At 63.2% G+C, this 13,311-nt stretch overlaps 1 protein-coding gene across 3 annotated transcripts in view; it reads right to left on the reverse strand.

The window, feature by feature from the left end:
- Window positions 1-1,212: 1,212 nt before the first annotated feature.
- COL18A1 (collagen type XVIII alpha 1 chain) overlaps window positions 1,213-13,311 on the reverse strand; it is a 97,781-nt gene continuing 85,682 nt past the window's right edge. For all 3 annotated transcript variants that reach the window (XM_037830216.1, XM_037830201.1, XM_037830207.1), the window contains 11 exons: window positions 12,929-12,991; window positions 7,028-7,071; window positions 6,668-6,790; window positions 6,192-6,336; window positions 6,013-6,086; window positions 5,547-5,675; window positions 4,632-4,664; window positions 3,187-3,417; window positions 2,564-2,761; window positions 2,243-2,358; window positions 1,213-1,616 (listed from right to left, as the gene is read on the reverse strand). In XM_037830216.1, coding sequence (XP_037686144.1) covers window positions 1,406-1,616; window positions 2,243-2,358; window positions 2,564-2,761; window positions 3,187-3,417; window positions 4,632-4,664; window positions 5,547-5,675; window positions 6,013-6,086; window positions 6,192-6,336; window positions 6,668-6,790; window positions 7,028-7,071; window positions 12,929-12,991 — 1,367 coding nt within the window. In that variant the 3' untranslated portion in view covers window positions 1,213-1,405. The remainder of the gene's footprint in view (window positions 1,617-2,242; window positions 2,359-2,563; window positions 2,762-3,186; window positions 3,418-4,631; window positions 4,665-5,546; window positions 5,676-6,012; window positions 6,087-6,191; window positions 6,337-6,667; window positions 6,791-7,027; window positions 7,072-12,928; window positions 12,992-13,311) is intronic.

Here is a 13,311-nt window from a genome sequence, read left to right on the forward strand (position 1 = left end):
GTCATGAGCTGCTTTCTGTGAGATGCGAGATCACAGCCCGAGTGCCAGGGCCTCCTGGGGGGTGGCTGGGGCTGCTGATCCATCAGGAGCCTGGGAGCAGGAGCCCCAGACCCGGTGTCCCGGCCATGTGCCTGCCGTGTCCTTAGCAGCACCCCTGTCCCGTCGCCCTGCCTTGTGCAGGAGCCAGCAAGCGCTCAGTGGAGGGGAGGCGGCTCCGTGGACAGACGGCCCTGCCCTGAGACCTCCTGGTGAAGATCTGGCGTAAGTGTGGCCCTTTTGCCGGGTCCCTGGAGTGCCTGCACCCAGTCCCTGCATGTGCAGGGCGGCCTCGGGGCCTTGTGCTCTGTGCCGCTGCCCTGGCTTCTCCAGGGCTCCTGAGCTCTGCGGCCACAGGGCGGGCAGCGGGTGCTAGCAGGGCCGGAGGGGGTGGCCCCTGGGAGCTGCCCTGCGGGGCACAGGTGCAGTGGCCATGAGGAGCGGCACACCCACCACAGGACAGCAGTGTCCTGAGAGGTCCCCTTCCATCCTCCGTGAGTGAGGCACGGTGCTGCACGTCCTCTTCCTGCTGCACACCTGCAGCATTTCTGTCCGGAACATGGCTGGGTGGCCCTGAGCCTCTGCCCCCTGTGGGTTTCCGGCTCCACAGCCTGGAGAGGGGACCCTGGCGTCCCGTGCAGGGACCTGGGGCAGGCCTGAGTGTGGCACCAGTTGGGCCTTGGAGCTGCCCCGGGGGTGGGGGCTGGCAGTCCATGTTGGGGTTGCACCCTGGGCACAGAGCACTGGCGGGGGTCGGGGCAGCTCTAACCAGGGGAGCTCCTGGGTCACTTGGGGACAGCTCAGGGCGGGGCAGGTTCGGGGAACGCTGCGCTGACCCTGTCTGGTCTCCGAGGGCACAGCACTAGGGGCTGTGGCCAGAGCCTGGCGAGCCTCGAGGAGCCTGGGGTGCAGGGGACACAGAGCGCAGAACAGTTACGGGCAGGGGGTTGCTGTAGGAAGGGCCAGCAAGGGGGAGAGGGACCCCTGCACCAGGCCCACCCTCGTTCCCCACCCTGGCTGGTCAAGTACAGGGAAGGTGGTGCCTGCGTGGTCAGCCTCTCGCTGTGTCCAGTTGGGTCCCGGTGGCTCCCCAAGTGGCCCAGACCTTGGCTGGCGGGGGCCATGGGCCGGGACAGATGGCGCGTGTGCGGGACACGGGCTCTGCACAGGCTTCTCTTAAGCTTTTTAAAAAATACTCTTTGGCTCTTTTTATTTCTTGAGGGATACATGAAAACATGATTGTACAGGAAGGTACCACCAGGCTCCCCCAGGGGTGGCAGCCTCCTCCCTGCGGGCAGCTTCCTCTGCACTGCCCGCTGCCCGTCCTCCCCTCCGAATGTCCGTCTGTCCGTCTGTGCCGACAGCGGCCCTACTCGGAGGCGGAGGCGATGCTGTTCTCGATGCAGAGGACGATGAGGGCGTTGTGGCACCTCGAGGGCCGCTGCTCCAGCACTTTGCTGTTGAGCAGGGAGGACGCCTGGCCCGTGGTGCCGATGTCACCCCTGCGCCACGTCTCACAGTAGCTCTCGGGCAGCCGGCGCCCGCTGGTGTCCGAGCCGTGCCACATGTTCTTCTGGGGCCTGCAAGAGGCACGGGGGCCGTCAGCTGCCCAGGGCCCCTCCTGGGGCAGGGAGCAGCCTCCCCTGAGACCCTGGGCAGCCCCAGGCCCGCAGGCTCCCCTGGAACCCGCTGCTTCCCTGCGGCCTGCGGAGCGCTGGGCGTTGGGGCACGGCCGGGAAGCAGGGCCTGGGGCGTCAGGTCAGATGCCGGCTCTTCCGGGAAAGCACCCCCAGCCCCCTGCTCACTGCCACCTGCGGGGGCTCCCCCAGGGTCAGGCTCCGGCATCGCGGACCGAGGTCGGCCCTCTGCAGGCTTCTCGGGAATCCCCAGGGGTCCTGGATCCAAGCCCGTCCAGGGGCGGGAGCTCCCTGCCCGACCCCCCAAGGCCACCCTGTCGAGGGCTGTGGGGCACCGTGGCAGTTGTGCCCTTGCTCTAAGCTCCCCTCCCAGGCTTGGGTTCTGCGGAACCGTGGGCCGGTGTCCTGGCACCTGGCCGAGGCCGGGCTGGGGCGCTGGGTCCCGGCTGCGGGGGCCCCGGGCTCCGCCCTGACGGGGAGGGCCGCGCAGTCGCAGGCGAGACTCGCGGCGGCGTCCTTGCTGCGCTCCTGTAAAGACGGGGTGAGGCCCGCAGGCGGCGGGGACCTACCAGGCGGAGTGCCTCAGGACGTCCCTGCCGTCGAAAGAGTAGATGCGGGCTCCGGGCTGCAGCTGGCCCTGGGAGCCCGAGAACAGGGCCTCCCAGCTGGGGGACAGCACCTCGTCCTGCGGGCGGGGAGCGGGGCGGGGGTCAGGCACTGCTCCCCTCCTGCAGGGCACAGAGCGGCCCGGGGGCCGCAGGGCAGGGGGGGCCCCGGCGAGGGACCGCGTTCTTGCGCGCTGTGAGCCCCCCGCCGTCAGCAGCGGCGCCCGCGCACCACCACCCGGGACCCCCGAGCGCGAGGCCGCCCCCCGCCCCAGCCGCGCGCACCTTGAGGTTGACGATGGGCACGCTGGCGCGGTCGGCGCGGCGCACGATGGTGTAGACGTCCTGCAGGCGCGAGGAGAGGAAGGCGCGGAAGGTGCCCGCCAGCCCCGCCTCCCGCGCCTGCTGGAAGCACTGGAAGTCGGCGCCGCGGATGCCGTGCAGGCCGCCCGTCTGCGGGGCGTTGAGCGCCGCCAGGTGCAGCTGCGGGGACCGGACACCGTCCGCGTCACGCGGAGCCCCGGGGGCTGCGCACGCCCCCGCCTGCTCCGCCGGCGCCCCCCACGCCCGCTCCCTGCGCGCCCTCCCAACCCCCGACCCATGCACGCCCCCGACACGCGCCCCCACCCCGGCTGCAGACGGCCTCAGGGGACCAGAGGCAGTTTGGGGTGGCGGGGACCCCTGTGCCCACCTGCCCTCCCGGGGTTGTGCTGTCAGGGCCCTCAGACTCCCCAGACCTCTCCTGGCCCCAGCGCTGCCACCCGCCACCACCTGCTCCTGCAGCTCAGGGCCCACCTTGGTGAGGGCTCACCCTGGGGAGGCTTCGCTGCCGGCCCCAGCCCTGAGCTGGCACCCGTGGACCCGGGCCCCTCTCCCACTGCTGCAGGTGGGTGCAGCTCCGTACTCACCACGGGCTGGAAGTCATGGTGGGGGTGGCTGTGGGTGGGCAGGCCTGTGGGGCGCGCTGTCAGCCGGGGGTGCACCTGGGAGGCCTGGTGCCAGACCCCAGGGTTCTGCTGGCTGTCCGACAGGTGCGGGAGGGCCCCCTGGAGGTCATCTTCCCGCCAGGCTCGCCCCACGGAGGAGCTGCCCTCGTGTAGCTGCAGCACCGGGGGCTGCAGAGCGGCCACCTCGTTGTCCTGGAGACAGAGGCGCACAAGGCCTTGGGCAGAGGCCCCCAACTGCCCCCACAGCACCCCCCTTCACCTGCATCCTGGTTCTCGTTCTTGGGGGGCAGGAGGGGGCTGGCCTTCTAGGTGGTGAGCAGGAGTTGCACCCCCAGACCCTGGGTGGGGGTTCTGGGAGAGGGTGGGGCGGGCAGAGCCCCTGCCATCTCCATGGAGGCCTGTGGGAGCCTGTCCCTGCCAGGATCAGCCGGTCACCCTCTGCTCAGACACCCAGGGCCCCTGCACAGCTGTCACCAGCTCCTTGACCCTCTGCTCAGGCCCTTCCAGAGGTCTTGCTGACCCCGCTGCTCCCAGCCTCATCTGCCCTAGCACCCCTGAGGCTACTTTTTGCAGAGCACCAGACGCCTCTGGCAGCCATAGAAGTAACCTGTGTGTTTATCAACGTCCCCCTCGCTGGGCGGCTGCACCATGGGGCAGGGGCTCTGTCAGTTTGATGCTGTATCCCCAGGACTTGCCTGGATGTGTGGATGAGGTAACGTGTGAATGGGGGAACAGACTCAGAGCCCCACAAGCAGACGTGCTCACAGAAGCCTGGGCACACACGGCTTAGCCTAAAGCCTCATCCCAAACCATTTAAAAAGGTGTGATTTCCACTCAAGAAAGAGCCTGCAACAGCGGTCACTTCTTATTTAGAAAAACTCAAATATTTCCGTCTGTCACTAATCCCCCATCCACCCACCATCTACCCACCACCCACCCACTCATCTACCCTCCCACTCATCCATCCACCCATCTACCCACCACCCACTACCCATTCACCCATCCATCCACCATTTACTCATCCACCCATCCACCCATCCATTCATCCACCCTAGACACGTGTATCCCTGTGCCTGGCCTGAGGGAAGACGAAGACAGATGGAATGCGGAGTTTGCCCCCAGGAAGCTTCCAGTCTGAGAAGAACAATGAGCCTCGTGGGGAACCAGGCAAGTGGGAGTGGCACCCTCACTGGGACTCCCCGCCGGTGGAAGGGCCTGCCATGGCCCACGCACCCCTCCCTGGCAGGGGTTGGGGGTGGACTGGTGATTTGCACACAGCTGGCTCCACGACGAAAGTCACCGAGACAAGGCACGAGGTGTCCACCATCACATGCCCCCCATGTCCTGGCCGTTCACCAGGCTCCAAGACGCGAATAACGGTTGTGGAAAAGAAAAACGCTCCTTACCAGCCCCCGTGGCAGTGGGGTCCGGGCCTCCAGCTGGAAGAAAATGCCAGGGTTATTCCAGAACCTTCCATGCAGAGCCAGCACCAGAAGGCTCCGGCACCTCCTCCTTCCCCTGCTCACCTCCCTGCCCAGTGCCCCCCCAACACCTGAGTCCCCAGGGCGCCTGCCCACACACTGTCCTCCCCAGCCCTGTGTTTGTCACGTGCACTGTTCATCGGCTTCCTCTCCCCGTGAGAACCTCAGCCCCTCAGCCACCACCTGCCAAGAACACGGGGCGTCCTGGGGCCTCTCGGCCGGGCGCATCGGAGGGGCCGGAACGGGCAGGGGCTGGGGAAGGAAGGGCTGGAGGAAGCCCCGGACGCTACGTGGCCACTCAGACCCCGCAGTCTTAGAGGAGGCCCCGGGGCCGTCACAGGGACGTCCTGCTGCTGCAGGGGCCCAGGCTGGCCTCTACCCAACCTCACGTTGGCCCCTGTGGGCTCCGCCCAGCTGGGAACGGGGCCGCAGGGGTCTCAGCTCCTGCCACCCACTGCTCCGGGGGAACAGGAGGGGCTGGCTGAGGTGGGTGGGGGCACCTGGCGGTCAGAGGGGCTGGGCTTCCGCGTGAGGGGCCCGAGACCCCATGCTGAGCAGCCGTGGAGGTCACGACGGTGCCCACCGCAGTGCTGTGTGTGCCACACCGTGAGCACGTGGCACAGCCACCGTCCCCAGAGCCCCATGCGGCCATGCCCTGTGGCCCTCACATGATGGGACGTGGGCTCCCCCACTGTCGGGAGGGAGGAGGGAGCCCGATGGCTCGTCTCGTGGACGTTTATAACAGACATGCTGGCGCCGGGGGTGGCCCCGCCCCGGGTGTGGCCTCTCGCCCACATCTCTCGCCCGTCGGGCACCCTTTCACAGGCGTGCGGGACTCACCAGGACCTTCCGGAACCCGTCCCGGACCCGGACGTACAGCTCCTCCGTCTCGGCCACGAAGATGAGCCAGCCCTCGGGCACCTCGTGCAGCTTGCTCAGCATCGTCTGGTATGTGGGCCAGACCCTCACCTGGTGGGACCCCAAAACCACAGGGGTTCAGCCCTGAGGCCTCTTCTGGGGCTCGGGCGGAGGGGTTGGGGGTCGGAGGGGACGGAACCACTCTGCCCACGTGTTTGTGGCGCTGATGGACAAGCCTGGTCCTGCCCGAGGGGTCGGCGTCCAGGAGCTGGGGCTGGACATTTCGGGGCATTGGGGCAGCAGGGGGGCGTCCTGCAGGCCCAGTCATGAGGACTTGGAAAACGCAGTTCTCCCGAAAATGAGCCCGGAAAGGGCCCTGTGGGGCAGGGCTGGCCGAGGCCGTCGTGGGGAGGTTGAGGGGAGGGCAGCGGGCCCGGTGGGTGCTTACCCCTGAGGAGGCGCCCATGGTTCCGGGGGGGCCCGGGGGCCCTGGTGGGCCTGGGGGTCCGGGAACGCTGACAGCTACGAGAGAGAAGCCAGCGGTGGGGCCCGAGGCCGCGGTGCAGGGAGGGGTTGCTGCTGGATGAGGCCACAACCCTCCCCCGGTCCCCTCCATGCCCGACTTACTCTGTCTGTAGGGGCCGGGGAAGGAAGGGGGTCCTGGGGGGCCGGGGGGCCCGGGCGGCCCCTGGCGCCCTTCATAGCCGATGCCGGGGGGCCCCTGAGGCCCCGGGGGGCCTGGCTGGCCCTGGATGCTCTCTCCCTTGGGACCCTAGGGGCAGACGACAGGCACAGGGTCACTGTCCTATGGCCTCAGGCCCCGTCAGCCCTGCCCACAGCCACCCGGTGATGGCTTCCAGGATGGATGGTCCCCATCTGGGGTGTGTCCAAAGGCAGGGGGTGCAGGCAGGACAGAGAGCAGCAGTGCTGGCCTGGGGGAGCAGCGGGGGCGCCCAAGGGCCCACCCTGCGGGGCAGGGGCTCTGCTCTGCGCCTCTCCCCATCCACGTGGGGGGCTGCTTCATGGGGGGCCCTCCGGCCAGGCTCCAGGGCCCAGCAGCCTCCTGGGGACCTAAGGTCTGTCGGGGACCCTGCAGGGCTTACCGGGATCCCAGGGTAGCCACGGGGGCCAGGGGGTCCGGGAACGCTGGACCCAAAGAACCCGCCGCCCCCCGGCTCGCCCCGCTCCCCCTTCTGTCCCACGTCGCCTCGGTCTCCTTTCTCCCCCTGTGGGCAGACACACATCTGAGCAGCCATCTTTGTGGGGTGCTGGGGGTCCACAGCTCATGGGGGAGGCTACCTGGTCCCCCCTGAGCCAGGGAGGGGCTGCTGGAAGCTTCTGGAACACAGTGTGGCCAGGGCTGTTCTTTCCAACCCTGGGCTGCACCACCCCAGTGCCCCCTGCCTCGGTCCCCACCCTCTGGGGCCAGTGACCCTGCAGGTTGTGGGCAGGGTGCCACTCACCTTCATCTCCTCCCCCAGGTGCAGGAGGTCAAAGGGGAACTGCCCTGTGGGATGGGAGACAGAGCGAGACCCTCCTGCGGCCGCCGTGGCTCCGCCCCAGCCCCCCACCAGGGTCCTCCCCCGGTGTCCCCCCAGCACCCACCACCCCAGAGCACCCTCCCCATCCACAGAGCCCCCCTCAGTACCCACCTCCTCCCCCCACGGCACCTGCCTCCACCCCACAGACCCCCCAGCCTCCACAGAGGCACCTGCCTCCACCCCACAGACCCCCCAGCACCCTCTGGCCCCACGGCTCCCGCCCTGCTAAGCCACAGCAAGGCCACATCTCCCCGGTGGGTGCTCAGCCCCCGTGGGGGCTGGGCTGAGACCGGTGGGGGCTGCTCAGGGCTGCGATGGGAGGGGAGGGGCCCTGGGGGCATTGCCCACCATTCCTGTCCTGCTCTGAGCTGGGGTCCGTCCGTCCTCCCACCTTCTCGTTTCACCACCTCGAGCGGTCAGACTTCTGACTCACAGCTGGACACCCGGGCTGGCCTGGGGCCCTGCAGCTCCCCATGGAGTCCCGGGCCTGCCGTCCACTCTGTCGGCCTCGTTGGTGGGCCCTGACTGACCATCTCGGGTGCCCACCACCACAGCACCACCCCAGAGGTCCACCTGCTTTGGAGCTGGACATAAATGGACTTTACGGGGTGGGTGACCCCCTCTGGCTTCTTGCTCTCAGCAGGACGTCAGAGATTCATCCGTGTCCCGTGTGGCTTGGTGGCCTGATCTTCACTGCTGGGCAGCGTCCAGTGCGTGAACATGACATGATAAATGTGTCGTTTCTCCCACTGATGCTGCAGGAGAGCTCCAGTCTGAAGCTTCTCCGAGGAAAGCTGCAAACCACGTGTCTCTTGACCAAGACACGCCCTCACTTCCCTTGGGTCTACCTGGAGGTATCGCCACAGCTCAGGGTCTGTGTCTGTCCAGCTTTAGTAGCTGCCACCAAATAGTCTCCTGAAGGGCTTGTGCCAAGCTGTGCCCCCCTCCCCACGTGAATGAGTGTGCCATGTTCTCACCAACCCCAGGTGTGGTCTGTGTTAACTTGAGCCGTTCTGGGGTTTTGATATGTGTAACTCTTGTGATCGAAGAGGCTGAGCGTGTTTATACTGCAAGATGTTTGTCCAAGTCCTTTGTCTATATTTCCACTGGTTATCTGTTCTTTTTTATTGATTTGTAGGAGCTCTTTATATATTACAGACAGGAGTCCTTGGTTGGCTTATGTGGTTTGCACATGAACACTAAATGGTGTCTGTGATTATGAGAGTTCTTGATTTTAATGGCTGGTTTATCCATAACTCCAATCCCTGGTGCTCTCTGAAGTCCAAGTAATTGTCTACCCCAAGGTCAGGAAGATATTGTACCACCTCTTTCATTTTCAAGAAGCTTTGTTGTTTTCCCTGTCACGTGCATCTACAATCCACCTGGAATGGATTTTTATTTGGAATGATACTGTGCCAGTTTGAATGTATTATGTCTCTCCAAACGCCATTATCTTTGATGTAATCTTGTGTGGGCAGACCTATCAGTTTTAATTAGATTGTAATTCCTTGAGTGTTTCCATGGAGATGCGCCCCAACCAACTGTGGGTGATGACTCGGATTGGATAATTTCCATGGAGGTGTTGGCCCACCCATTGGGTGGGTCTGAATTAAATTATTGACGCACTATATAAGATCAGACAAAAGGAGTGAGCTGCTACAGCCAAGAGGGAGACTTTGAAGAAAGCACAGTTTGAAGATGGCCATTGAAAGCAGACTCTTGCTCCGGAGAAGCTGAGAGGGGACAAATATCCCAAGTGCAACTAAGAGTGACATTTTTGAGGAACTGCAGCCTAGAGAGGAACGTCCTGGGAGAAAGCCATTTTGAAACCAGAACTTTGGAGCAGACACCAGCCACGTGCCTTCCCAGCTAACAGAGGTTTTCTGGACACCACTGGCCATCCTCCAGTGAAGGTACCCGATTGCTGATGTGTTACCTTGGACACTTTATGGCCTTAAGACTGTAAGTTTGTAACCAAATAAACCCCCTTTATAAAAGCCAATCCGTCTCTGATGTTTTGCATTCCAGCAGCACTAGCAAACTACAACAGATACTGAATAATTGAATATACCGTTGACTCGGCATCGCTGGTGGGAAAGTGTCCTTTTCCCGGCTCCACGGGCCTCTGTCACAGCCTTCAGAACGTGCGCTGAGCCTCCGGCCCGCGAGCTGCCTTCGTGTGCTGCCGGTTACCGCCTGCCCCTCCAGCCCGCGCTTCGGGATCTGGAGAGAGTCCTCCCGCTCTGTCCTCCCGCAGGAGTGCAGCCTCGCCGAGCTCCACACCCTCGCGGCGTGCGCTGGGGTCTCACCGACAAGACATCTTTACAGTGTCGAATCTCCCATTTATACCCCTTCACCTGTCCCCCGTCCGTCCTTTCAGCCACCTGTCTGTTTCTCCGTGTGGAGATCCTGTGTATATCCTGTCTCCTTTATACCTAGTTAACAGATACCTTTTTATGTTTTTGCCAATGCTGCCTTTTTAAACTCCAGTTTTAGTTGTCAAGGCTGGTCGTTGCTTTTGTAAATTGCCTTGTATCTAATAACCTTGGTGAATTTACTTACTGGCTCGAATAGTTTATTGTAGATTCTTAGGGGTTGTTTACAGTAAAGGAATGCATTGTCGCCAAAGACCTGGCTTTCCCTCCTCCCCTCCCCGCGCCGCCTGCCTTCTGTTTCTCTCTCTGGCCCTGTCGTTCCGGCCAGCACCTCGGTGTCGTCTCCCTGGCCTCAGGGAAACCCCCGGCTGTCGTGTTTGTGGGGTTCTGAGGGCACTCTCTAGCCAATCACGCAAGCACCCCTTTTCTACTCGTGAAATCACTCCTTGATCTCTCCTTTCGGCATTTATCCACCTTGCCCATCTTTGCAGAGAGTCAAGGTCTGGCTTTCTCGGCCCTATTATAATATTTTTTCCTGTATCATCATCTGCTTTTCTTCAAGTTAAATTTGCTGTTCATTTTCTGACTTCGTGAGCTGTATGCTTAGAGATGTATGTTATTTAAGGCTATAATTCTGTGAACAGAGAGTTAACAAAACCCTTTCCTCCTCCTGGTGGGAAAGACTTTGTGCCAACCTTCTCCCTTACTGTTGTTCCGGAAAAGTCACCAAGGAGGAGGGTCGGCTGTGCTGCCGGGCAGCAGGGGCTGTGGTGGAAACCAGCCCTGAGCCCTCAACTGCCGGGCCAGGTGGGCAGGGCAGGGACCCGACACCTGCCGGGCAGCTGAGGGGACCTGGAGCCAGCCCCGGGGTCAAGATAAGACCCTGGTTCTGAGCCCGGGGGCCCCAGGCTCCCCCTGGAGAGCTGCCCACCCGCCCACAGGCCACGGCCGTGCCTGGCAGTACCAGGGCTTACCGGCACCCTCACGTTTCAACATGTCAGGCTCTCATTAGTGTTCAGATCCAGGTGTTTTCTATTTTCTGTTGTGATTTCTTCTTTGACTCGTGAGTTATCTGGCATTTCCTGTGTGATTCCACTGTGGTTGGAGAACGTACTTTGCGTGATTTTGATCTTGGTCCAGTCTTGGGCGCGGGGCCCGCTGGTGACCCCACTGTTCACATGTCAGTCCTTCCAGACTCTTCTACTTGCTCTACCAGCTCCTGAGAGCTGAGTCAGTTTCCCCCTGTAACGACTGATTTGTGTACTCTTCACTCCTGTCAATTTTTACTTCGTACATCTTGAGGCCATGTTATTAGGTGTGTAGGAATTTAGAATTGGTGGATTTACTGTTTTATCATCATGAAAGTGTCTTCATTTCCGGAAATGTTTCTTGCCTGGAGATCTTCATCTTTCGCACACGCGGTCTGCCTGCACCGGCTCCTCTCCGAGCGGCCCCTCCTGTGTCCTCACTGTGACAAGCCTCCTGCAGACAGCACGGAGCTTCGTCTTTCTCCTGCTGGATGACGTTCGTCTTGTAACAGGGGCATTTAGTCCATTTGCACTGAATGCGTTCCCTGATGTGTTTGGGTTTAAATCTCCATTTCACTCCCCATTTGTTCCATCCGTCCCCTGCTCCTTCTTCTCCCCTCTGTTGCCTTCTTCTTAGCATTCCTTCTTTCCTCTCAATTAGCTTGTCGCCTGCACATTCCTTCTCTGCTCCCGGCTCACCCTCGGGGGCACAAGGCACAGCCTTGACCTGAACTGGTGCACGTTCCACCCCTTCCAGACGGCGCTGGGGTCTCTGGGGTCCGCTTCGTTTCCACCCCGGGGTCACCGCCACGCTGCTGAGTGTCCCGACCTGCCTGCTCACCTTTCCCGTGTCCTCCTTCCGCCCTGCGTCTGCTTCACCCGTCTCCCCTCCCAAAGGGCCCCTGCCTGCTCCTGGGGCAGATGCACCGGGAGGGGCCTGCCTCTAGCTGCTTTCCCCTGCAGGGTGGGCTCGCGGGCTGGGGGACAGTTGGCGGCTGCTTCCTCCGACACTGAAATCACGTCCTGTCCCTGGTCTCTGTTTTGTTGGGAAGTCACGGGCCAGCCTTCCTCCCAGCGTGTGCAACACTTCCTGAATCTGTGACTTGAAAGCTTTCATCAGTTTTGGAAAATTCTTGGCCATGCTGTCCTGAGCTGATGCTTGCACCCAGTGCCCTCTTCCTGCCCACCTCCCCCGTCCTGCACGCCCCCAACAGCCTGCTCCGACCGTCCCTTCTCCCTCCAGCCCCCTCTGGCTGCACATCCTGAGTGACCTCTCACCCCGCTTCTCACCTGCCGTTAAACCCATCCAGACGGCTTAAGTCAGTTGTTGCATTTTTACATTCCGGAATTAATTCTTTTTTAATAGTTTCCAGTTCTTTGCTGACATTCTCTATCTTTTGTTTCTTTTTGGACTGAATTGTCCGAGTTGAAGCCGGGTCTGATTCACTGGCTTGGGCTCCCCTGGGTGCTTTGTCCTCCCGCTCAGGTCTGCTCGTCTTGTTTGCCTGGCTCTTCCTGGTTACATCCGGGCTCCGTGTTTGGAGTCGGAGAGGGTCCAAGGCTCCTCACACCCCTGACCTTCCCAGAGGCCATCTGCTCCTGCTTCTGGTGGGCGTGAGGGTTGATGCAACCTGGATTTTCGTCTCTACCCGGCCTTGTCTGTTTCTGACTCACCCTCACCGGAGGATGTGGCCCCAGAGGCCCCCCAAGGCTGGTGAGCTGGTGAGTCCCCATGGGTGACCCCCGCGGCTCCGCCGGCCTTTGCTCTCGGCAGTGCCTGGGCCCAGGGCCCCCAGCGCCAGCCTCAGCTCTCGGGGCTCTGCTGCTCCCGACAGCCTCAGAGCACCGCCGTGGGCACCTTCTCCATTGCTCCTACTTGGTCTGGTAGGGGGTTGCCTGGGTACCAGCTCATCTGCCAACCCCAGAGCTCAGCAGTGACCCCCAAAACAGCCGGGGTGCTGGGAGCCCTTGGGGGTCCTGCCCAAGCAGCAGCCAACAAGGGCTCCTCACTTGCAGCCCCGGGGGAGGCCCCGCAGAGAGGGCCTGTAGGGACCCTTGGCCACAGGGGCCTTTTGGGGACCCTCCCGCAGAGAAGGTGGCACTTGGGGCCACCCCCAGATGCACTGGGTCTCCTCTGGGTGCAGACACTCGGGCCCCAGCCCTGGGCCACAGGAGGGGGCGCCTGCTCCTTGGCAGCGGGCGAGGGGCCATCGCTGGAGGGGGCTCCCCGGCATCAGCCCGCGGCCCACCATCACGGCCGCCTAGACTGTCTCGCAGCCTGCCCGCCCTAGGATGCAGGCGCCTCAGCGAGTCCAGCCCCCACGGGGAGGCCGGAGGGCACCCCAAACGCAGCACCAGCTCCACCTTGCTCAGGCCCCACAGGCGCGTCAGCCCTCGCCCCCTCTCGCAGTGCCCCTCACCTGGTGGCCCGGCGGGGCCTGTGTCTCCTTTGTCCCCCTTGGGTCCAGCAGGCCCTGGGTGCCCTGGAGGAGCAGAGACTATGCCTGTCACCCGCTGCCGCCAGCACCCTCCCGACCCCGCGGGGCCTGGGCCTGGGTCTGGGGGTGGGTCAGGGTTGACCATTAGGGGGACGTCGGGGCCGGGGCCTCAGGGCAAGAGTGCACGGCCAGCAGGGCGCACCCCGTCCCACCCGGGGCCGCCCATCCGGGGCTGCAGCAGGGAAGGGGGTTCCCAGCCGTGGGGGGGTCCCGGCTGTGGGGGGCTCCACGGAGGGTGAGGGCAGTCGGGAGGCGCGTGCTCACGCAGCCACTGCTTTGGGTGGGGAAGCGATGCTGAGGAGGGG

The sequence above is a fragment of the Choloepus didactylus genome, chromosome 1 (assembly GCF_015220235.1).
Source record: "Choloepus didactylus isolate mChoDid1 chromosome 1, mChoDid1.pri, whole genome shotgun sequence".
Lineage (NCBI taxonomy): Eukaryota > Metazoa > Chordata > Mammalia > Pilosa > Megalonychidae > Choloepus > Choloepus didactylus.